This window comes from Ostrea edulis, chromosome 9, assembly GCF_947568905.1.
Source record: "Ostrea edulis chromosome 9, xbOstEdul1.1, whole genome shotgun sequence".
Taxonomy (NCBI): Eukaryota; Metazoa; Mollusca; class Bivalvia; order Ostreida; family Ostreidae; genus Ostrea; species Ostrea edulis.
Window position 1 is genome coordinate 7,649,293 of NC_079172.1, and position 23,734 is coordinate 7,673,026.

The 23,734-nt window shown below is 35.3% G+C and overlaps 1 protein-coding gene across 6 annotated transcripts; it reads left to right on the plus strand.

The window, feature by feature from the left end:
* Positions 1-506: 506 nt before the first annotated feature.
* Positions 507-21,595, plus strand: LOC125658363 (uncharacterized). 6 transcript variants are annotated; one of them, XM_056148431.1, is made up of 10 exons: positions 518-743; positions 977-1,135; positions 1,794-1,901; positions 4,424-4,730; positions 10,874-10,986; positions 11,098-11,156; positions 11,252-11,466; positions 17,062-17,143; positions 17,259-17,358; positions 20,984-21,595. In XM_056148431.1, exons 1-7 carry the CDS (start codon positions 526-528, stop codon positions 11,281-11,283), a joined length of 996 nt encoding a protein of 331 aa, XP_056004406.1. In that variant the 5' UTR covers positions 518-525; the 3' UTR covers positions 11,284-11,466; positions 17,062-17,143; positions 17,259-17,358; positions 20,984-21,595. The 6 variants fall into 6 exon arrangements, with proteins under 6 accessions (XP_056004404.1, XP_056004407.1, XP_056004405.1 ...); XM_056148429.1 differs by having other exon boundaries at positions 507-743; positions 10,874-11,156; XM_056148432.1 differs by having other exon boundaries at positions 512-783; positions 10,874-11,156.
* The last annotated feature ends 2,139 nt before the right edge of the window (positions 21,596-23,734 follow it).

A 23,734-nucleotide genomic window follows, 5' to 3' on the forward strand; every position in this document is an offset into this window, starting at 1 on the left:
CACATTTCATTTCGACGACCGTGTTACCAGTCTTCTTCAGTTGTATTTATCTCTCATACACGTAGCAACGTAACGCACCACAATCACTATAACTAGTAACTAGTTTGTTTGTTTTTGTTTATATGCTATGTATGCCCGACAAGGCCTAGAATCGTATGAACAAATGTATATTATCTATATAGAATCATTTTTTATTTTTGAAAGAGGACACATTCGTAAAATATAACGATTTTACCTACTGATTTTCTCCAATGAATGTGCCAGCACAGCTTGCCATTGCAAACATTGTTGCATGGTATATTTAAGATAAAGATGGAAATGCGTCGGACGTTGGTATAAATCATTAACTTAATTCAATAAAAGTGCTCATCGTTAAAGTCTGGCTAAAATCAACCCGACCACTGTTGTAGATAATCATCCATTATATTCTCATGGGGGCGAAACCACTTGGGGCTGAACTATTGAGGGCGAATCCATCCAGAGCGAACAGGTAATGGGACGAAACCACCGAATTCAAAACCAAAAATGGCGGAGGACGAAGGAAGGGAAAGGCAAGCGAAGAAAAGGGGAGGGAGAGTGGCCATTCTAACGCCATCAGAGAAGAAAAGAAGGAAGAGAGAGTATGACAAGAAACTGGCGAGAAGTAGGATTTACATCGGAGGTGCAATTGAGAGATGGAGAAGTCTTCGAGAACAGACGAAAGCACAGTCGGACGAAGAAATGGCGAAAATTTTGCTGGAACGGTAAAGAAATGTATCTTTGAAAGATTCTTTCCAAAATGAGGTTTGATATAATTAATACTTCGTCATGATATGTTTTAAGGAAAACTTTGCAGTTGATAGACTAAGAAGTTGTTTAAAATAGGGAGTTTCTGGTTTTCCATTCCTAGAACAGCTGTAGAATACATGTTTCTGTGAGCTTGTTATGGCGAATGCTTGATAATAGTTGGTGGCCATTTATAATATTCATTATTCAGATTTGAAAATGTAGGAGCATTTGAGGAAATGCAGACAGTGCACACCTCCATGGCCATGGAAAGTTCAACTTCAGTAGCTTCATCCATCAAAGTTGGATCAAAAACCAAAAAATGTGACAGAACACCAGCCGTGTCAGAGATCTCGGCTGGATCTGAACAGTGAGTTTGTCCTTTATTTCATTAAGATATTTTAATATGATAGACATACACTTTCAGAGAATTTTTTAGGGTCTGTAGAGGGCTGAAATTCGACACCATTCCCAATGCTGAAAAGCAGGTGTTTTTCCCCAAAATGATGCCTGAAAATTTCCAAATGATGGATGCTTTGATGAGAATATTCCATGAGGGGCCATCCCACATCTGTGCCACTCTGTTGCAAAAAAATTGTGACAATTTTTTCTCTGCCAAAGACCAGAAATTAAAGCTTGTTTAAGCCAGCCATATTGATAATAAAATATGAAATGATTAACTTTGTGCTTGTTTTTCTTATTTTTTGTATGAAACAAATTTCTCAATTTTAATAAAATATTGCTATTTTCCCCAAACTTGAAGGCCCTGGCCCCTGGATTCAAGGGGTGAAAAAATCCCTGACTTTGTTTGATTTTATACTTGAATGTGTGTATCAGATTATGAGAACAATGTACAGCTAACATCACTTTCATGAATGTCATCTCTTTTGGAAAGGAAATGAAATAAGACCTAGATCAAGATAAGATATTCTGTCTACGTAGGTGAAGCCCATGCCTTTGATGTGTGCTGTTTCCAGTAATGAACTTATGAGATAACATGGCACATTATCACTTCATGTGTATTGTAGCTTATCCACTGACACCTCAGTGCAAGACTCAGATGGGGATACAACAAATTCAGAGAATGAGGAGGAGGACTCGGACTATCCACGAGGTTTTGATGCTGCAGCAATACTGTAAGTGCACTGAAGGGCTGAAAAAAGCAGCAATTGTTTTAACCAAATTTTCTCTATTGCAAACTTCACTCACCATCCATCGACCGTGCTGGATTTTAAAATCCATTAATCACTTGGTGTGAGTAGCATTACATGAAATTTTCTGGGCTGACTCTATTCATTCAACGAAAAGGTAAAATCAAGTTTTGTTGTGATAAAACAATCTGCTGGCGATACATGTAGCAAATGCAATATGAACAGTAGAGATCAAAATATGACTATGCCATATTGATAGAATGAAATGTGAAATTTGCTGCAAGTAAGTGATTTTCAGTCAGAGGTAGCAAGACATGATCAGTGAATTATTGTCTGAGACCTGGTTAACTGTGATAATGTCTTTTCAACAAGCATACGCACATATGGCAATGCAACTTGCAGGATAGGTTTATGGTTTTTGAGACAAGGCAAATGATTGGACGTGATGGTAGGCCCATTCATCCTAAAACAGTATCCAGATATGATTATTGAAACGCCAAGAAATCGGAGTGCAATTGGCCAAAACTAAAACTGTGTACATGTGATTGGGTCTTGTTCTCCAGTGAGTCCAGTAATGCTCAAGAGCTATAAGTTTACCATTTTGTACATGAATGTTATGTAGACAATTATGTCCTTGAATGTGACAGATTCCGTGAAGGTAACGTCATGGTCAGGGGTGTGATGAACACAAATTGTCACTCGCAGTTGGTCAGTTTGAGCAAACCTTTACTGCCAGACCGTATGTAGATGAAATTCTGCATCCTGTGTCAGTACTATTATTGCAGCAGCATAGGCAAGTCAATGGATTAATTTTTCAGCAGGACAACAGTCTTTGCGAAAAATATTTTTAGAGCACTGACCAGTCGGGCTTGTAGGAATGGAATGCTTACTAGACTGAACATAAATTTTATATATATATATAATTATTAGGTTTCTCATTTTGACATAATAAAATAAAATATTACTAAGGACAACATAATAAAAGCTGTTGATGAAATCCAATAAAAACATCATTTAGAAATTGTATATTTTCTGTAATAAAGGGGTCTGTGTGTGTTTGATTATTACTTTATTCTGTTGACTTTGACACATGAATTTAATTACAACTGATCATAAATGTCTATTTTTCTTCATGTTGGTATCCTCTCTAGTCATTATTTCTAGTGTAGGATGTATATATATTGATAAACTTTGCTTATTTGCATTTGTCACGACCATTTTTCTTTAACTTCAATTTCCTTGCATCAATGCATTTGTATAAATTTCACTCATTCATATTCAACATTTGTACATGATATTATTAACAACAAAACATTCTTTTTATTGATAACTCTTTATTTAGCTCTAGTTTTATTATCCCCCGTAATCAGAGACTGGGAGGGAAATAGGGTTTGGTCTGTCCATCGGTCTATTTGTCTGCAAAAACTTTAACATCGGCCATAAATTTTTGAATGGATGGTGATAGGGCTTTCATTATTTCTTATGTATATTCCTTGTGACAAGACATTTCTTTTGGTACTAAAATATTTGACCTTGTGACCTTTTTCATGGGGTTTTACCTTCGTTTTGAAAAAAACCTTTAACCTTGACCTTAACTTTAAATGGTTAGTGATAGGGCTTTCATATTTCACATGTGTATTCCTTTTGAAAAGACCTTTCTTTTGGTAGCAAAAGTTTTGACCTTAATACCTTGGGGTTTGACTTACTTTTGAATAACTTTAACCTTGGTGATAGGTTTTGAATGGTTAGATGTAGGGCCTTCATATTTTACATATGTATTCGTTGTGACAGCATTTTGATGAAAACTATTTGACCTCATGACCTTTGGAGTTTGGCCATGCAGGGGCATCAGGTTTCACAAATACATTTTGTATTTAGAATAACACTGTTCAATACGCAATCATCAGTGTTTCTGTCTGGTGTTACAGAAGTGTTTATACATGCTGGGATAACATGACTGAAGTTTAAATTTGTCAGAATTTTGTTTGATACGTACCACAGCTGTCTGTTGAAGTAAATTTTAGCGAGACAGATCAAGTACAATGTACGAATAAACACTATTTTTGAATTACTTATCACTGGTATTGATATGTGGTACATGTATTCAGTATTCAATTGACTCCCTAGATCTGTCAAAGCGTGACCATTCTAATATGGCTTATCCTCTAACAGACCAGAACATTCACGCACTGACAGCCTGTAAGGTGTTGGTCATTTTCAGAACATTCACACACTGACAGCCTGTAAGGTGTTGGTCATTTCTGCCTTAATTTTTTTTTAAATGTAATACATGTACCAATTCACAACATCTCGAGACAACTTAGAAACTGTGTCTACTTTATGTAGGTTTGTTAAAAAATTATTTTGTCATTTGTAATTCCAGCTTTTAAATAAGTGGTTTATCTTAATAAACCATGACTCTGATATTGGGGTTCCACTGTATTATGTCAGGAAGATGTGAATGTGTCTGTAGGAATGTATTTACATTAGACTAATTTATGTTTTAGACCAGATTATGTGAACAGTATGGCAGAAAATGTCGCATATGAAGAGGCTGAGTTTGGTTTTGGGTTGCCTGGCAATGATGGTCAGCTAGAAGGTCCGGACATTGAGATGGAAGTTCTTCCTGGCGTCCACAGAGTGTCCACAGAGGAAGAATGCAGTGAATTGACATCAGCTATGAAATGTATTGCATTTGTCAGTCAGATAAAGGAGTTGACAAATATCTGTGTGCCACAATGCAAGGAACATTCCTGCAGAAAATCTACATGGATAGAAGAGTCTTTTTTTGGATCAGCGCTGTACTTGAAATGGGTATGTATCATCATGTTATTAGCTCACCAGAGCTGAGAGCTCAAATGAGCTTAGCTGAGAGCTCAAATGAGCTTTTCTGATCATATTTTGTGTGGCATGCATCTGTTTGTAATTTTTTCACATTTTGACTTCCTCTCCAGAAGGCCAATTTCAACCAAACTTGCCTTAAGGTGGGTCCTTAGTCCTGAATTTTTGGGGTTTAGGTAGCATTTTTTTGTTTGCAATCAATAGATTAACATTCAGAGTAATGAAAAAAGGCAAATTAGTTAAGGATTTCCATATTAATTTTCATTACAGTCACTACTGAAGTCATGTACCCCTATGTAGATTTTTATGAAATTCATTGGAAACAGTTATCTGTTGTTATTTTAAAATGAAAAAAAATTATAATAATTTAAATTGCATTTATTTATCAGGAAACATGTCAATAACTAAAACACATGTCATTTTCAATATGTTCATCAAGTTTTAGTATAAGTGCAAAATTATTGAATTAGCCTTATTCTCCAAAATGTTAAAAAACAAACTAATATGGACACAACTTCCTTATAGCATGGTTTACATATCATTTTTTCTGTTTATATTAGTAGATGTACATCTGTTGTAGTTATTTATGAAAAAAAATCCATACCTTTCCTTAATAATTTCAAATCTATAGTTTCCAGAGTATGTATACCCCCATAAAAAACCTAAGTCTGGCACCATACAGCTGAGCTATTCAAAACCACTGATGGATTAAAATGTTATGTAATTACATGAAAAGACACAGATAATAATTCCTTATCACCTTGGTAAAATGTTTGTGAAAAATATAGGAAATCTATTGCATAATGGACTTGATAAATAATTTAATGAAAACAGAGTTATTGTCCTTGGATTCAATATTTTGAAACACATTATTGACTATTCAAATATAACTAAGACTTTTGAAATATTTTATGGCTAACAAGATTTTTTACAATAACTATTGAAAAAGACTCCAACAAAATTTATGTTCCAGTCATTAAATTATTGACTTTGGAAAATCTTATGACGTCACAGGAGTGTGGAACTACGTTAAAGCATGGGTTCAGAGTGCTCACAGAATGGTCACACCCCTTTCAAAAATTAAAAAATAGTGAACTTTTAAAAATCGTTTTCTTGAGAACCATTGGGCCAAAAAAAATGAAACTTATGTGAAAGCTTCCTTAGGAACGTAGATTAAAATATTTTCAATTCATGGGCCCTCTAGGTAGTTGGGGGGGGGGGGGGGGGGGGGTGGCAATAGAGTTATAGGGGATCAAAGTTTTAATTGGGGATACAAAAGAAAAAATCTTTTAGAATCTTCTTTTGAAGTACAGTAGCGCCTTGATTTGTCATATTAATGTGCAAGCATTTTCAGGTAATGCAGATTCAAGTTGCTCAAGTTTACCCATCTTTAACTTCTTCTCCAGAACCACTGGACCAATTTCAGCCATACTTACATTAAAGCATTTTTGGGTAAAGGGGATTCAAATTTGGTCGGGTGGGCCACAATAGTGTAAAGGTAGTCAGATTAGGAAATCGTTACCTGATTTACTGTTCCGGATTCCCCAAATTTTGTGACATCATAAGAGACCAGAATCAGGGTTAAATTGACCCCTTTTGGTACAGAGTCCGGTACTTTTTCATTTGGGAATTTTATGTAAAAAAAACCCTGCTCTTTTGGGAAAATTACTTATGACAAAAAGATAATGCATTGTAGGTAGAAAAAGTAAATGCAGACATTTATATATTGTGATTAAAGGTACATATGCTCTGATTTTTATGTTGAATATGAATACAAGTTAACGGTATTCTGTAAATAAAATGGGGGGGGGGGGGGGGGGGGGGGGCTTGACATATGTCATTAGGTGTTTATATTTCATTTAGATACTGTAGAATCATTTAAATTCGTGGGGGTCAATTTTCGTGGATTGCTGAATTTTTACAGGTTCGTGGGGATGTAGTTTTGTGGATTTATATATTTGTAAGATTCTTGTATACTAGTATTCATTGAGGATATAAATTTGTGGGTGAGGGGTACCCACAAATTGAGCCACCACGAATTCTAATGATTCCACAGTATTAAGCGAATTTTATTATACATCGTATTAAATAACTCATTCCCAAGATGTTGCAGATTTTACGTAACAACAAATGCAGATACCATATTTACTATGCTTGTGAGCTGATAATTTGGGGAATTTTCAATCAGAATTTTCAATTGGGACTGGGTCTTTTCACGTAACCAGCATGCCAGGGTATTAAGCCCCGAGAAATGTGAATAAAAACAAAAGCAAGACCATAGATGACATATTTCGCAACTGGAGGAGTTTTAGGATGAGGGACAGGAGTGGTGTATTAGGATATCACTTTGACCCCACAGTGAATGCTAATGCCAGTCATGTTGATGATATGAACAAGAATATAGGTGTCTTTTTGTGACATTTAAACTGATTCAAAACAATAATAACAATTATTTTGAAACACATAGAGACTTTTTAAACTTTCAAATACAGCATGTGCAATATTAATGATCCTCGCTGATGATAGGACAGCATAAATCAAAATATATTGATATTGTACGATCCTCGCTGATGATAGGACAGCATAAATCAAAATATATTGATATTGTACGATCCTCGCTGATGAGAGAACTGCATAGATAAAAATATATTGATATTGTACGATCCTCGCTGATGAGAGAACTGCATAGATCAAAATATATTGATATTGTACGATCCTCGCTGATGAGAGAACTGCATAGATCAAAATATATTGATATTGTAAATGCTCAGTTTGATATTGGGAAAATTCATGTACAGATTTTTTATAAAAATATGAATCCATAGATTGCAGTTTATTCATATTGTAGGATGGGGCCTCAATTGGGGATGAAGTTTTTACATGGCAATACATGTATATGGGAATTTTTTTTTAAAGAGAACAGCTAGCCCATGGTTAGTGATACATGTATTGATATCCAAGCATCTTGAGGAAGTGCAGATTCCTTCAAGTTTATAAAATCATGGTCCTCCCAGGCCACGTGGAAGGGGGGGGGGGGGGGGGGGAATAGGGGCCTCAATAGGAGATCAAAGTGTTACATCAGACTGTATAGGAGAACATTTTATTCTCTAGTGCGGCAGGGCCAGAATTAGTCAGTTATATCAATTTGCAAACATTCTCAGATAGAGCAAATTCAAGTTTGTTCAACATTCTCAGATAGAGCAAATTCAAGTTAGTTCAACATTCTCAGATAGAGCAAATTCAAGTTAGTTCAACATTCTCAGATAGAGCAAATTCAAGTTAGTTCAACATTCTCAGATAGAGCAAATTCAAGTTAGTTCAACATTCTCAGATAGAGCAAATTCACGTTTGTTCAACATTCTCAGATAGAGCAAATTCACGTTTGTTCAACATTCTCAGATAGAGCAAATTCACGTTTGTTCAACATTCTCAGATAGAGCAAATTCAAGTTTGTTCAACATCCTCAGATAGAGCAAATTCAAGTTTGTTCAACATTCTCAGATAGAGCAAATTCAAGTTTGTTCAACATTCTCAGATAGAGCAAATTCAAGTTTGTTCAACATCCTCAGATAGAGCAAATTCAAGTTTGTTCAAATTTTTACATAGACATATATGGGGAGAAAATTCAAATTTTCTGAAGAACAGGACCTTGATTAGTATGCAATCATCATCAGATAGTGCAGATCTGATTCAAGTTTGTTTGAATGTTGGTCTCTGGAGGAAGTGTGGGGCCAAGATCACATAATGCATGGGAAAATACACAATGTACCTAAAGAAATTTCTGACCATGATTAATCATATTAATATGCAAGAATTCTGATGTAGTACAGATTCATATTTGATCAAATCATGACCCCTGGAGCAAAGATGGGATTAAAGTATTGATAAAAAGTTTTAAACAAGAATATACATGTAGGAAATTTGAAAAAAAAAATCTGTTTTAGAGTAGCAGGGTCACACTTTGTCATATTAATATGCATACATTCAGAAGTTGTGTTGATTCAAGAATTTTTTTTTTGAATCATGGGCCAGGGGGATAGGGTGGGTTTAAAATCAGGGATTAAAGTTTTCATAATTCTTGAATATAGTGAAAAAATCTTTTTTAAAAACCCCAGCTTCTTCAGAACATGTAATGATGTTAGTAATGTTAATAGTGAAGCATTCTATTTTATGTGGATTCAAATTCCGTTAATTAAGTCATGACTCCGGGGTCATGGGGTCATAATATGGAGTTATAAGTTTTCATGGAAATATGCATGTAGAGGGTTAAAGTCTTCTATAAAATAGCGGAGTTGTGGTGATTCAGGCAAGCATTGTGGCCCATGGGCCTCTTGTTTTTAAGTTTTAGTAGAGTTTACTGTGAACATGATGTAAGTGGAATTTCAATTAGCAATGATCAATATTCTCCTTAGGCCAGAAAAATTCATTATCTGGTTCTCAGGCCAGTTTTTTCAATATTTAATGAGGGAAGGAGGCATCCCCCATTTCTTTTTCATTGTGAATAAGAATGATGAGGAGGCTTTTTTTTTTTTTAAAAACATGATTACAAATAATATGATTACGGTGTGACCGTTGGGGCGAACGCAGCATATCTGAATACATTTTCAAAAAATTTATATTGAAAACAAGGAAAACTGATCTCGTTCACTGTCAATACGTAGGATTACTGTCTTGCTCTTCTCGCCAATGTAGGAACCAGTTTAGCGGGAAATGCAACGAGCATGTTGTGACGTAGCCTGGTAGTTGTGACGTGACTGTTTACATTTCTTTAGACAATATTTTAAAAAGAAAAAGAAAGGGGGGAAGAATATGATTGTCATCCTTTCCTTTCAAATAAGAAAGGTTTGTAATACTTTAAAGATTTTTTTTTATTATTATTTTACGAATCGAACCATCCGCCATTTTGTACGAGGGACTTCTGGGATTGGCGTGAAAAAAAAATTCTTGTTAGAGGTTGAGATTTAGCTCGGATTATTTCCTGCGCTCTAGTCATTAGAGCTCGCAGTACGAGCCAGCGCTCCGCGCTGGCTCACTGCGCTCGCTATTAACTAAGGATTGTGTACATGATAGGTCACTGAGGATCTATCACTCATTTCTTACCCGTTTTATTAATAGCTACACCATGTTTTCTTTCACTCATTTCTTAGCCGTTTTATTGATATTTATTTACACCATGTTTTCTTATTGTTGTGGCTGCTGGTAATGGCCTTCTGTATTTAACAAGTTTCTGTCAGAAACACGATAGCTTCGATTTTGGGGAAACACCTATAACTGAAATATGGCACTTCATTGCTAGACTTGCTAGTCAGAAAAGATGATATCCTTGGTGCTCCAGTGATGTTGTCTGATTGGAGTCCTTAGCTCGCGTCACGACGAGCTCGCTCCAATGATTACACATTTGAGTCGTGTGATTTGCTCTTCATCTGCTGAAAAATGATGAGAATTTTCTGTAGTGCTCTGGAAGAAATGTTGCTGTCACTGTCATTGACAACCCCATAGATAAAATAGATCAATTGTTTGGAAAGTACCACAAGTGATTATGAATTATTGTCACAAATTCTCTCATACCCTTGTATGTTTTGTTGTTGTTTATATTTGCATGCTTTGAAAAAAACAAGAACAAGGCAGCTAATATGATGTCACAATGCACTGGTTACATCAACTTGTTGCAAGATTTTAAAGAATGTTAAGGGTCTTCACTCATCTCAACAGTTGTACCGTAAAACCCATTAGTATTAATAGAGATTTAAAACAAAGGTTTACGTACTACAAATGCTTACATTGTATCGGTCTTGCCTTTCAAACGTTTCTGAAACTACAAATGTTACAAATTCTAAAATCCAAAATTAGATTTTTCCAGAAAAACATAACATCACATTGGGAATTTTGTATTTCAAAAACAGCTATGAAATTAGCCAAGTGGCACCATTTGAATAGACACATGTGGGCCTGAAAACCGGATAATTAATTTTTTATGGCCTTATTCATATTGGTTGCTTTATCATACTAGTAAAGATCTATGTGTATTGAACAAAGCTCTAATATTTTTACTTAGTGTTTGATTTTGTTTTATACCAGTCATGAGCAGTATATTTCTTTTTTAAATGTATTTTTAGATCTGTGAAGAGGGCCATGTAAGTCACCACTGGTGTTCACAGCCTCAGTTAAACCGACGGCTACATAGTGGAGACTTCCTAATTTGTGGTTCCATCCTGACCTCTGGAAATAAGTACAGGAAAATGGCATTGTGGGCAGAAATGTTAAAACTGAAATTTCCATCTGCAGACCAGTTTCACAGGATTTGCAGGACATATATTATTCCAACCATTGACAATTTCAGGAGTGATCACCAGAAAGAGCTCTTGAATAACTGCAAGGACAGAGATGTTGTAGTTTTAGGTAAGACATTTCAATTGACATTCATTTCTACAAGAATAAGGTTATACCTCTGTGTACCTGTGTTTACAAGCACTTTGACTTGTGGCCTTCTTCAGGAGACGGAAGAAATGATTTTCCAGTCCACTGAGCACAATATTGGTGCTTCACCTTTATTGACATTGAGATCAAAGATCATTGAAAGCCTAGGTAAAGGATGACTGATAGGAAAGAAGTCTGTCAACATGGAAAATGCAGGATTTCAAATTACAATCAGTGGCCTGAAAGAGGATTTAAGGTGATAGAAGTGGTGGCAGATACACATGAGAATGAGGTCAGTAATGAGTAAGGCCTAAAAAAAAATTAATTACTTGGTTCTCACTCTCATGCCCACCCACATCTGTTTAAACAATAAAATATAATTTCTCTCATGCACTCTTACAATGCAAAAATAAATTCCTGAATTACTGACCACACTGTAGATACTCTCATTAGTAATCCTGAATTGCTGACCACACCTTAGATACTCTCATTAGTAATCCTGAATTGCTGACCACACCTTAGATACTCTCATTAGTAATAAATTCCTGAATTGCTGACCACACCTTAGATACTCTCATTAGTAATCCTGAATCGCTGACCACACCTTAGATACTCTCATTAGTAATAAATTCCTGAATCGCTGACCACACCTTAGATACTCTCATTAGTAATAAATTCCTGAATTGCTGACCACACCTTAGATACTCTCATTAGTAATAAATTCCTGAATTGCTGACCACACCTTAGATACTCTCATTAGTAATAAATTCCTGAATTGCTGACCACACCTTAGATACTCTCATTAGTAATCCTGAATCGCTGACCACACCTTAGATACTCTCATTAGTAATAAATTCCTGAATTGCTGACCACACTTTAGATACTCTCATTAGTAAAACTTTTGACTCAGTTTGGGTCTTCCTGACAATTGCATAAACAGTTGAAATTTTGCAAATGGCTGGCGAGATTATGCAGTTCCAAATCAGAACACGTTTATAGCTAAGTCCTATTCAGTAGAACACACTTATAGCTAAGTCCTAATCAGTAGAACACAGTTATAGCTAAGTCCTAATCAGTAGAACACAGTTATAGCTAAGTCCTAATCAGTAGAACACAGTTATAGCTAAGTCCTAATCAGTAGTACACACTTATAGCTAAGTCCTAATCAGTAGAACACACTTATAGCTAAGTCCTAATCAATAGAACACACTTATAGCTAAGTCCTAATCAATAGAACACACTTATAGCTAAGTCCTAATCAGTAGAACGCAGTTATAGCTAAGTCCTAATCAGTAGAACACACTTATAGCTAAGTCCTAATCAATAGAACATGCTTATAGCTAAGTCCTAATCAATAGAACACACTTATAGCTAAGTCCTAATCAATAGAACACACTTATAGCTAAGTCCTAATCAGTAGAACACAGTTATAGCTAAGTCCTAATCAGTAGAACACACTTATAGCTAAGTCCTAATCAATAGAACATGCTTATAGCTAAGTCCTAATCAATAGAACACACTTATAGCTAAGTTCTAATCAGTAGAACACACTTATAGCTAAGTCCTAATCAGTAGAACACAGTTATAGCTAAGTCCAAATCAGTAGAACACACTTATAGCTAAGTCCTAATCAATAGAACACACTTATAGCTAAATCCTAATCAATAGAACACACTTATAGCTAAGTCCTAATCAGTAGAACACAGTTATAGCTAAGTCCTAATCAGTAGAACACAGTTATAGCTAAGTCCAAATCAGTAGAACACACTTATAGCTACAGTACACGACACGAGTTTTATGCGTGTTCCACGCAACGCGGTGGAACAAATTTGCCCCAAACACGGTGGACCTTTAAAATTGTCAGCACCTTTGAAGTCCTATTTTTCCGCGCGAGCTAGACATTGAAGTCCATGGAGGATCTCCGTGGATGTCACCTGTACCTCCGTCGATGCCACCGTGTACCTCCGTGTGATAAAACAAAGAAATAATTTCCGAAATGATTCACCCAAAAAACCTTTTCGCTTGGCCAGCATACATGCCCTCACCCCATTACTTATTTAGAAATTAGCTATAAATCATTCAATTCTTGTAATTGTTGTTTAATGATACGTTGGTGTTTTCGGTTCATATCCGTATGTAGACTTCCCTGCAGACGTTCACACCTTTTTATGAAACGCCCAAATTCTCGACATCCTGTATATAAACACCTGTGTTATTCCTACCACTCGTCGGTACATTGTTTCACGGCACGTGCAGCACAATTTCACCAAATAAAAGAAGGGTCATGAACAACGACAATCACATGCCAGTAATTTCAATTTGATAACAGCAGTTCAAAGATTTAGAAATGTGTACCATAAGCAATAGTTTATTTTTATGCAAGGTTTTCATTGTAATTAGGAATATGTGATTAAGGTCAGCTATATACATGTACATGTTTACATTGGATATGAATTTCATTATGTACTCAACTGTGAAGCAATGTGAGCAAAGAATCAAATTTTTATCACTTAAACAAATAAATATTAAAACTATCTTTACTTTTAAACAAACCTTTAGAAAACTTCGTACTTTCATTAGGAAAATTTCATTGGAATGCCCATACTTCACATTAATAATAACACGTTTTTTTTAGTTTTTTTTCTAACTTGATAAATACTTTATTACACGCATGTATTATTTACTAAATGTATATATAACAGCTTTTTGTCTTTATATTTTTATATACCATTGCATAATGGTGATGAGATCCAATAAATTGAATTGAGTACATGTAGTCTTGAAATATCACAAAGTAAAGAGTTGACAACGATTGAAATAAAACTGCAGACGTTTTCTCGTTTATTCAGTAACTCAATAACTTGCACGTCTTCTGAATGAAAGTTGTAAAACAAACGTACTAGGTTTTGGTCAGTTATAACATAATACGGGGGTAAAATTCATCTAATCTCCGCTAGCAATGGGTTTTGAGTCAACTGTGCCTTCGTGCACGAATAATCTCGGCTAACGAAGATGAAAAAAACCCCTATTTTTTATGATTACCAATGCTCTCTCTCTCTCTCTCTCTTGCTTTCATTATCTAATGCATCTAAAGATTAAATTAAAGATTTTAATAATCGATAGCGTATATGAATAAAAGCAAATAATCGTTAAGTCATTATATTAGTTTTTTTTTCATGAACTAGTTGCATTTGACACCGAGGATTTACATCCTTAAATATTGATTACAAGCACGTAGAATCGGAGAGGGTGTACTTTGAAAACGTGAAAGGTTTTCGTAATCGGACAATTTAAGCACCATTTTTGTTGTTATTTTATTGCTTGTCAAGAAATTTACACAACTTAACCGGCAGCATACCCCTTCTGATACATTGAAAAATATAAGTAATGTTAGCACGGGGCTCTATAAAGTTCAATCTGCAGTTTGGTCATACTTCGTCATTCAATAACTTATTCAAAATTAAAAAAAATGTATGTCGGGTTAGCGGTACTATGATGTATGACTATAACAATGACCTGTGTATAACTTGTACATTCCATGCAAATTCGAAGGGGTTTTCGCCTCAGTAGAACAATGGGAGTCAGCTAATCCGTGTATTTGAAATCAACAGAAGTGCTTAGCTTCTTGCGGAAAGTGTGAAATATATTGGGTCGGCGTAAGATAGCCGTGATCTTAGACTAGATCTGATATCGCGCCGACCCAATATATTTCACACTTTTCATGAGAAGTCAAAACCCAAACTAGCGAACCGTAATTTAGTTATACTGTGAGAAAGACCCTAGGAATTTGCATGGTATATACTTATTATACAAAAATCATTGCATTATCCAGACACTCCCGATGAAATGAGAGAGAGAGAGAGAGAGAGAGAGAGCACATCAGTAATTATTAAATATCCCTATCACATGTTGTACATGTATGTTTTTCATTTACTGAATATACTAATTCGCATTCAAAACAGGAATTGCCTGCAAGTACGCATTATTTAAACATAGAATTTAAGAATATTTTAATGAAGAAAGAAGACTAAAAGAAAAAAAGTCAAAACCAGGTTTTCTTAAAAACATAATATATAGTGTTTCGTATCGTTGGAATTGGCTCAATATGCTGAAAAACAATATAAGTATCAGGGGGGAAAATATTGAAATTTTTTCTTTTCTTAAAATTCCACCCTTATCTTGATTATTTGGCCTTCGGCACATTTTCACATCTCCCGCAAGGCGCCCGTGGCCAGAACAAAGCTCTTAGCAGCTGTGTGTATTCGCAAATAACACACACCGTGGAACATGGAGGACACGGTGTATCTCCGTGGATTTTCCTCCGTGGTCTTTCCACGGTGGGGTGTATAAAACTCGTGTCGTGTACTGTAAGTCCTAATCAATAGAACACACTTATAGCTAAGTCCTAATCAGTAGAACACACTTATAGCTAAGTCCTAATCAGTAGAACACACTTATAGTTCAGTCCAATTTTGATTTGTTCTAAATGTAATTCATTTTATTGTGTGAGTTCATTTTATATGTTTTAAAACTACAGGGAATGAAAATCACTGTGCTGAAAGTGTGAAATCGTCATGTCTCTCCTCTCAAGGGGAGACATTATTTTTGTACTTTCCGTTCGTCCGTCTGTCTGTCACAAAATCTTGTGAACGCTTCTTTTCCTATATGGATTATTGGAGAGACTTGAAACTTTGTACAATGCTTCATTGCCATTTCTAGATGTGCATATTGTAGGGACAGGAGGATTCAGTTATTTTCCTAAAAGTTATAGTGGTTCTAAGGATTGGAGGATGTAAAATAGTTTGTGAACACTTCTCCTATGTGACTTATGGGAATTCACAATGTTCATGTTCCTGCTCATGCTTTCTCCTCCATACCATGCTGTACACGAAGGGGAGGGGGTTTCATTTGGAGCACTTCCAATTTGGGGAGCTGGGGAGACATTTGTTTTTCTAGTTATAAATATTAAGTGTGCAGTTACTGATTTACTGGACTTTGTAATGGCATTTTAAATATCTGTAGAGATACGAAAAGGCACAATGGTTATGATATGGTCATTTTGTGGATATTCTGTGGTTATTCTGTGGTTGCTCTGTGGTTATTCTGTGGTTGCTCTGTGGTTATTCTGTGTTGCTCTGTGGTTATTCTGGTTATTCTGTGTTGCTCTGTGGTTATTCTGTGTTGCTCAGTGGTTATTCTGGTTATTCTGTGGTAGCTCTGTGGTTATTCTGTGTTGCTCTGTGGTTATTCTGGTTATTCTGTGTTGCTCTGTGGTTATTCTGTGTTGCTCTGTGGTTATTCTGTGTTGCTCTGTGGTTATTCTGTGTTGCTCTGTGGTTATTCTGTGTTGCTCTGTGGTTATTCTGGTTATTCTGTGGTAGCTCTGTGGTTATTCTGTGTTGCTCTGTGGTTATTCTGTGTTGCTCTGTGGTTATTCTGTGGTAGCTCTGTGGTTATTCTGTGGTTGCTCTGGTTATTCTGGTTATTATGTGTTGCTCTGTGGTTATTCTGTGGTTGCTCTGGTTATTCTGTGGTTATTCTGGTTATTCTGTGTTGCTCTGTGGTTATTCTGTGGTTGCTCTGGTTATTCTGTGGTAACTGTGGTTATTCTGTGGTTGCACATTATGTGAGATATTTACTCTATGCTGGAACTGTTTCAAAATCCAGAGTTTTGAACTTTAAAAAAAAAATCTTGGTGTGTATTATTTTATTACATTAAAGGAACAAAGTTCTTCTTTCCCTCATCTATTTTTAAGAAAATTGGCCAGAGAACCAAGTAATTGAACTTTTTGGCCTACAGTGCAAATCTTATTTTTGAGTCTTTCCAATGATTAAATGAATTCCTGTCCAACATTTGAATATACCCAACTTCTACTTCTATTTTCAGAGAAACAGTTCCCAAATATTCATCGTTCCCATGGTATTTGACATGTTTGAAATGTGAAGAATTTGGGGAATAGATTTTGAAGGTAATTTACAATACAGTCTGTTTGAGAGATCAATACTTGTCTTGTTCTTGATAAGTCAAGTGCATAGTTTTTTAATCAAAAACACTTACATGTACATGTATATAATATGTTTTAGGTGCTCTAAAAAGGAATAGGATATTGCTAGACTGGTGCAAGGACGTCAACCACTTTTGGTTCACGTGTTGTCCTTCTGAGACATGAGTTTAGGATAAGTGGTAAGGAAATGTATACGTATTTATGTGACCTTGTCAAAGATAAGATTATAGAGCCAATGTTTGCATATCTACAAGGGAAAAGCAAAGCAAAATGCATCTTTATCAGCATGTGCATTAGGGTTTTGAACCATTTACTAAAACGTATGAGTAGAGTTCGTCACAGGTGACCTATTGCTCTCGCATTTTGTCCGTCGTCATGCATTGTGCAAGTGAGCTTTTCTTATCAAAATTTGTCCATTGTCAGTCGTCGTCGTCATTGTTAACTTTTCACAATTTTATCTTCTTCTTCAGAACCACTGGGTCAATTTCAACCAAACTTGGCACAAAGCATCTGTGGGTGAAGGGCTTTCAAGTTCATTCAAATGAAGGGTCATGCCCCTTCAAAGGGGAGATAATCACAAAATTAGGGTAGGGTCATTTAAAAAAATAATGCAGATTCAAGTTTGTTCAAATCATGGTCCCCGGGGGTAAGTTGGGGTAACAATAGGGAATCAAAATTTTACATACTAATATATAGAGAAAATCTTTAAAGATAATCTCAAGACCCATTGGACCAAAGAAGTTTACATTTACATGAAAGCTTTCTGACAGTGCAGATTCAAGTTTGTAAAAATCATGGTCCCAAGGGGTAGGTTGGAGCCACAATAGGGACCAACGTTTTACATGCAAATATATACGGAAGATCTTTAGATATGGGCCAAGGTGACTCAGGTGAGCGATGTAGCCCATGGGCCTCTTGTTCAATTTTTCTCTCCAGAATTTCAACCAAATTTGCCACAAAGCATCCTTGAGTGAAAGGAATTCAATTATGCTAATATTAAGGGCAATGCCCCCTTCCAAGGAGAGATAATCCAGAAAAGGCAAGAATGAGGTGGGGTCATTTCAAAATCTTCTCAAGAACCAATGGGCCAGAAAAGATTTAAACTTTTATGTAAACTTCTTGACATTGTGTAAATTCAAGTTTGATCAAATCTTGGCCCTGTGGGTAGGTCGGGTCTGAAATAAGGGTCCAAACTTTGTATGAGAAAGTACATACATGTACTAATATTGCTAGAAACATCATAAAGTAATATTAAACAGGAGAAAATGTATTAGTTTATCTCAATGATATTCAGGCATCATATTATATTTGCTGATATAGGTACATGTATGTGATTAGATGTGGACATGACATATTCAGGCATCATATTATATTTGCTGATATAGGTACATGTATGTGATCAGATGTGGACATGAAATATATTTTGCTTGTGAACTACTTTTACGATCAGGTTTGTCTTAAGTTTGGGTTCAACATTTAAGTGATGGAAGTTGCAAACTGTGGTCTGTGCCATGTATCAAGTTGCTTGTATTAAATGGTTTTTTCTTCAATACTGGTCAAGGTGAGTAAGGTATAACCTATGAGAAAGTGCTTACCCATGGTAATATTTTGGCGCCGTGAAACCAGGAAATGTTGCCATCTTGTTCAACCACTTTTCCACTTATGAGAATGTCGGCATGGAATGTTAAACTGATAATAAGTTGTTAATACTAAAGTTTAGTTCAACATTGAAATACATGTAGTTTCAATGTAGTACTTTTTCTGGTAAAATAAATTAACTATTGGTGGTCTTTGTAATATTTCTCAGCATTGTTCAAAGAAAGGTACATAGAGTAAATGTATGGACATCACATTTCTGTGCCTTAGAATGAAATACAGCACTTATGCATGCACAAGCATTGACTCATAGAAGGTATATAAAATGCCTTCAGTTTATTTCCCTCGCTGTTCTCAGTATAAGAACAGTGTCACAGAGAGAATATAGTCAGTCAGTGACTTGCTGAACTTGGTAGAGGTAAAATAAATTGCCACAGATTTGATAAATTAATAAAATTAAGTGAACACTAACAATTTTTTTTTCCCGGTTATAAATAGGCCACATGAGAAATACTATGCAAGTTTTGTTCAAAGTTTTGACCATATTGCACAATGTGTTGTAAAGGACAACGATGAGTAAATGTATTCTTTTAAGCATGATAATAATGTGGCATGAATCACAGAGGTAGCAAACCTAGCTACATGTATTTTAAAATATCTTCTTTTGTTAACAACTGTTTTGTGTTCTAATGGGTTGCCAACATACATGCATTTCCCACAGAAATTACATGCCCCCAAGTTTACACTTGTTTTGCAAATTTGTTTCTTGTCCTGTTATTGTCTATTATTAGTCATCCTGTTTTTGTATTCTTATGAGGCAGAATGTATTCAATAGCTTCTACATGAGAACAAAAAATATCTTGCTGTAGCCTTCAACTCAGATTTAAATATATGCACAACATTTTATCTATTAACAATGTTCCCTTTCATTTATATGTTGATTTGATATACTGTAAACATATTATATTTGGCGTGTACGATATTTGGCGGAAATAGTTTTTTCAACAAGTTATCGTAGATTTGATTTAGCGCATTCCTGAATTACTTTAAACATCTAGATTTACGGATGGCATTTAGCGATGTACTTGATTTAGCGGAAGCTGCGTTCCGCCAAAGGCGCTAAATAGAATACACAGCCAAATGTAATACATTTACAGTATCCCCTTGAAGTCAAAATTAAAGACACCATAGTCTTCCATATCTGCTTCATATTTGGATATTTTATTGAACGTAGACATAGATGTTCATGGCAAGCAACAACTCAACCTTATGACAAACAGGATTACTTTATCTTCTCCATCATCAACTTCCCATATTTATGTAGCAGTATTCCATTATCACCTGCATATGGTGTTTATGTCTCTCAACATATTTGATTCCCGAGAGCATGTTTTGCATATGATAAATTTTTTAATCGAAGCAAGCTACAGACAAAGAAGTTGATGTTACAGGGGTTTTCAACACTCTTGTTTGCAGTCAGCATTTTGAAAAATCTATTGTCATGATAGTAATCTTATTTGCATTAGATTGAATGTTGTCTGATATGTTTCATACTGGGTCAATTATTGGGCTGTTCTTTACACACCGATTTTGGTTGCAGATTGCTCTATTTACTTGGTTGGGATGGGGGCTTATGGTGGGTGTGGTAGGTTGGCGGGGAGATACTTGCTCCTTCTGGGCACCTCATCCCACCTCTTGTGTGTCCAGGGATGTATTTGCCCTTCTTATTAATTTTGTATCCTTCATGGGATATATGAGATCGCTCACTGTTCAATATCTTAGCTCTTCATCCATAAGGATTTTTCCAGGGGGGGGGGGGATGTGTTTGTAGAAAAACCATGCCTCATATTTGTTTGGAAATCTATTGAAAATAGTAAAGAGTTCTTTGGTTTAAAACTAGATAAATATAAGGTATTTAATTGAACAGGTAAGAAGAGATACATGCAGGGTTTTAATTTTGTTCTACATGGGATGGTGTTTCAATATTTATTGAACATCCATATTATCACTTCTCAACAATCTTAGACAACAAATTAACTGTGTACATGTAAATGCAGATCAGGTAATTCTTGAGGCCCATGGGCCCATTGATACATAATGAATATAGATAAAATGTTTGTCAGATTAATTTAATGGATGCAAGTACATGTAATTAAAACTAATTACATTTCGATGAGTATTCTCCACTTATATGCCCTTTTCGTTTAGGTACCATATTGCATTTAACAAAAAAGTGGGAGCATGTTATGCCAGCAAGAAGGTATGCAGCTACATGTACATATTTCTCTTAGTCAACGCATTGCAAATTTGGATTCACGATAGGAGTTGGAATGAAGAAGACTGTTGGCATCAGATGATCCTCATTTGATGAGAAGCGTTTGGAACCACAAGCAAATCGAGCTCGTTCGACAGCAGAAGTCGAGATTCAGAAACTGTGAACAAAATGAATGTGTGAACTTAGTGCTTTGTATGCTGTTTATCAGGTAATTTTGGCATCAGGAATATATAGTGGATTTTACTGGACGAAGTTGTTTGAAATCAGTCTCATTTGACAAATGAATCGTATGAGATCAAAAATGTTGTGGGGCATTCATTTTTGGGGAATTTTTCTCATCCATCAAAATCACCAACATAATCAAAATCACTGTGCCAAAATTACCTGATGTACGATATATTGTAGAGATATTTACTTAAAATTGAATTCAATAAAATCTACTTCTGTCTTAACCTTGTAACAAAATATTGTTGCAAATTCAATATTATTGTACATCTAAATTAGTTTCATTAAAAACTTTAAAAAATAAAAATAAATGAACAATATATTTGTGTTTATTGATATGCAAAACATACATATTGTGAGATAATCGCACTTCGTAGTACAGTAAGACTTGTCTAATCTGGTCATAACTGGTTTCGAAGATATTTGCTGGATTAAGGTGGCTCATAACACCAAGACTTGTACTGTGATATCATGTCATGCACACAACAGGGGGGGGGGGGGGGGGGGGGGGGGGCATATTGTTTTTGTCCTGTCTGTCATTCTGTCTAATACTTTAACCTTGCTAATAACATTTGGACAGTAAGTGCTAGAGCTTTGATATTTCACATGAGTATTCCTTGTGACAAGACCATTTTGACCTTGGGAGGTTGACCTACTTTTTGAAAACTTTAACATTGCTAATAACTTTTGAACAGTAAGTAAGAGAGCTTTGATATTTCACATGAGTATTCCTTGTGACAAGACCTTTCTGTGGGTACTAAACCTTTTGACCTTGACATTTGACCTACTTTTAAAAAATTGACATTGGTCATAACTTCTAAATAGTAAATATTAGAGCTTTTATATTGCAAATGAGCATTTCTTGTGATAAGATCTCTCAATTGGTACCAAGATAATTGTCTTTGTGACGTTGGCCATCTTCAGAATTGGGCCATTATCGGGGGCATTTGTGTTTCAATCACAAACACATCTTGTTTCCAAATGAAATTTCATCCTTTTGTTTAATCTTGAATGTTTGGACTAGAACATTGCGGATACACACATTTATCCCCAATAACGATATACACCTGTTCTTCAGTATTTTTTCAACAACAAAACCTATTTCCCATTGATTGGCAAACGTAGCATTTGAGCTGAAAAACTTTCATATTTTATTTTTCTAATCAGTGTTTACAATGCTTAACAAAGGTACTTCTATTGGTAAAAAAAAAATTGATGTCATTTGTTGAGTTACAGTAATATTTTATTTGGGCAATCAACCAACAGTACTCAGATGTGTCGGATCTGAATATACGTAGATATATATATCTATATATAGGCAAATACATGTAAATTAGAATGTATTCAGCCCTAAAATTGGCCAACCACACAACTATTAATATGAAATTGTCAAATTTTTCGACGGCTTGTCCCCTACAGGGCAAGATATTGACATGAAATTTAAACTGAATCTCTCTCTCTCTCTCTCTCTCTCTCTCTCTCTCTATATATATATATATATATACATGTATATATATATTTATATATATATAAATACCAACAGCACTAAACATTAAAGTGTCGCATTTATACATAGAGACGAGGTCAAATAAATAGGATATAAAAAACATGAAAAGGGAAAAGGTCCAACGGCAGGAACAATATGCACTAATGTAAAAGTTTTCCTTCTTCCTAATATTTACGTGGAGACGAAAGTGAAAATTATTGATAATCCTCTATTGTTGGTGTCATTGTAGTACATATATATATAGGTATGTATGTAAACTCCAGAAATAAGTATAGAAAAATCTGCACAAGTAGCGGTAAGATAGCCATATAGATGGATAGATATGAATAATCGTCCATGTTTTCAATCCTACTGTTTCTGAGAATGAGGGCATAACATCAAATCCCAGTCCGGCAAGTCCTAGGCTAAATTTTCAAAGTATTCATATCAGCAAGAAATACAGATAAATAAATGATAGATATATGTTAGAATTTGAAAATATTTCGAATTAAGATATTTAAGATTAAAACATTGATGAATATTTGACACTGAAGAATGATCATCAATGATAAGCGAATTGCGCTTATGGCAACACACAGTGTACTGTATTTTGAACTGTTCTTAGGTCAGAGTTCTAGATTTTTATATGAGGAATGCGTGAGGTGCTACTTTTTTTATACAGTAGACGGCGCGTATTTAAGTGCAACTCTTTAAAGAATGTAGAGGGGCGGGGGACTTTAATCGCTCTAAAATCTAAGCGGTGCTCTATTAGGTAATACAGTCCGTCGTCTCGGCCTACTCATCGTCCACGTGTGTATGATTGTTTTACGACCCGTTGAAATATTTTCTTTCAGAAGTACCACAAAGAGCTTGACCCACAATAAGCCATTTTTGGCCTATCAATTTTGGAAAAATTAAAGAACAGTTTAGAATAAATCTAAAGAATATCACATAAAAAATAATCGATATCTGA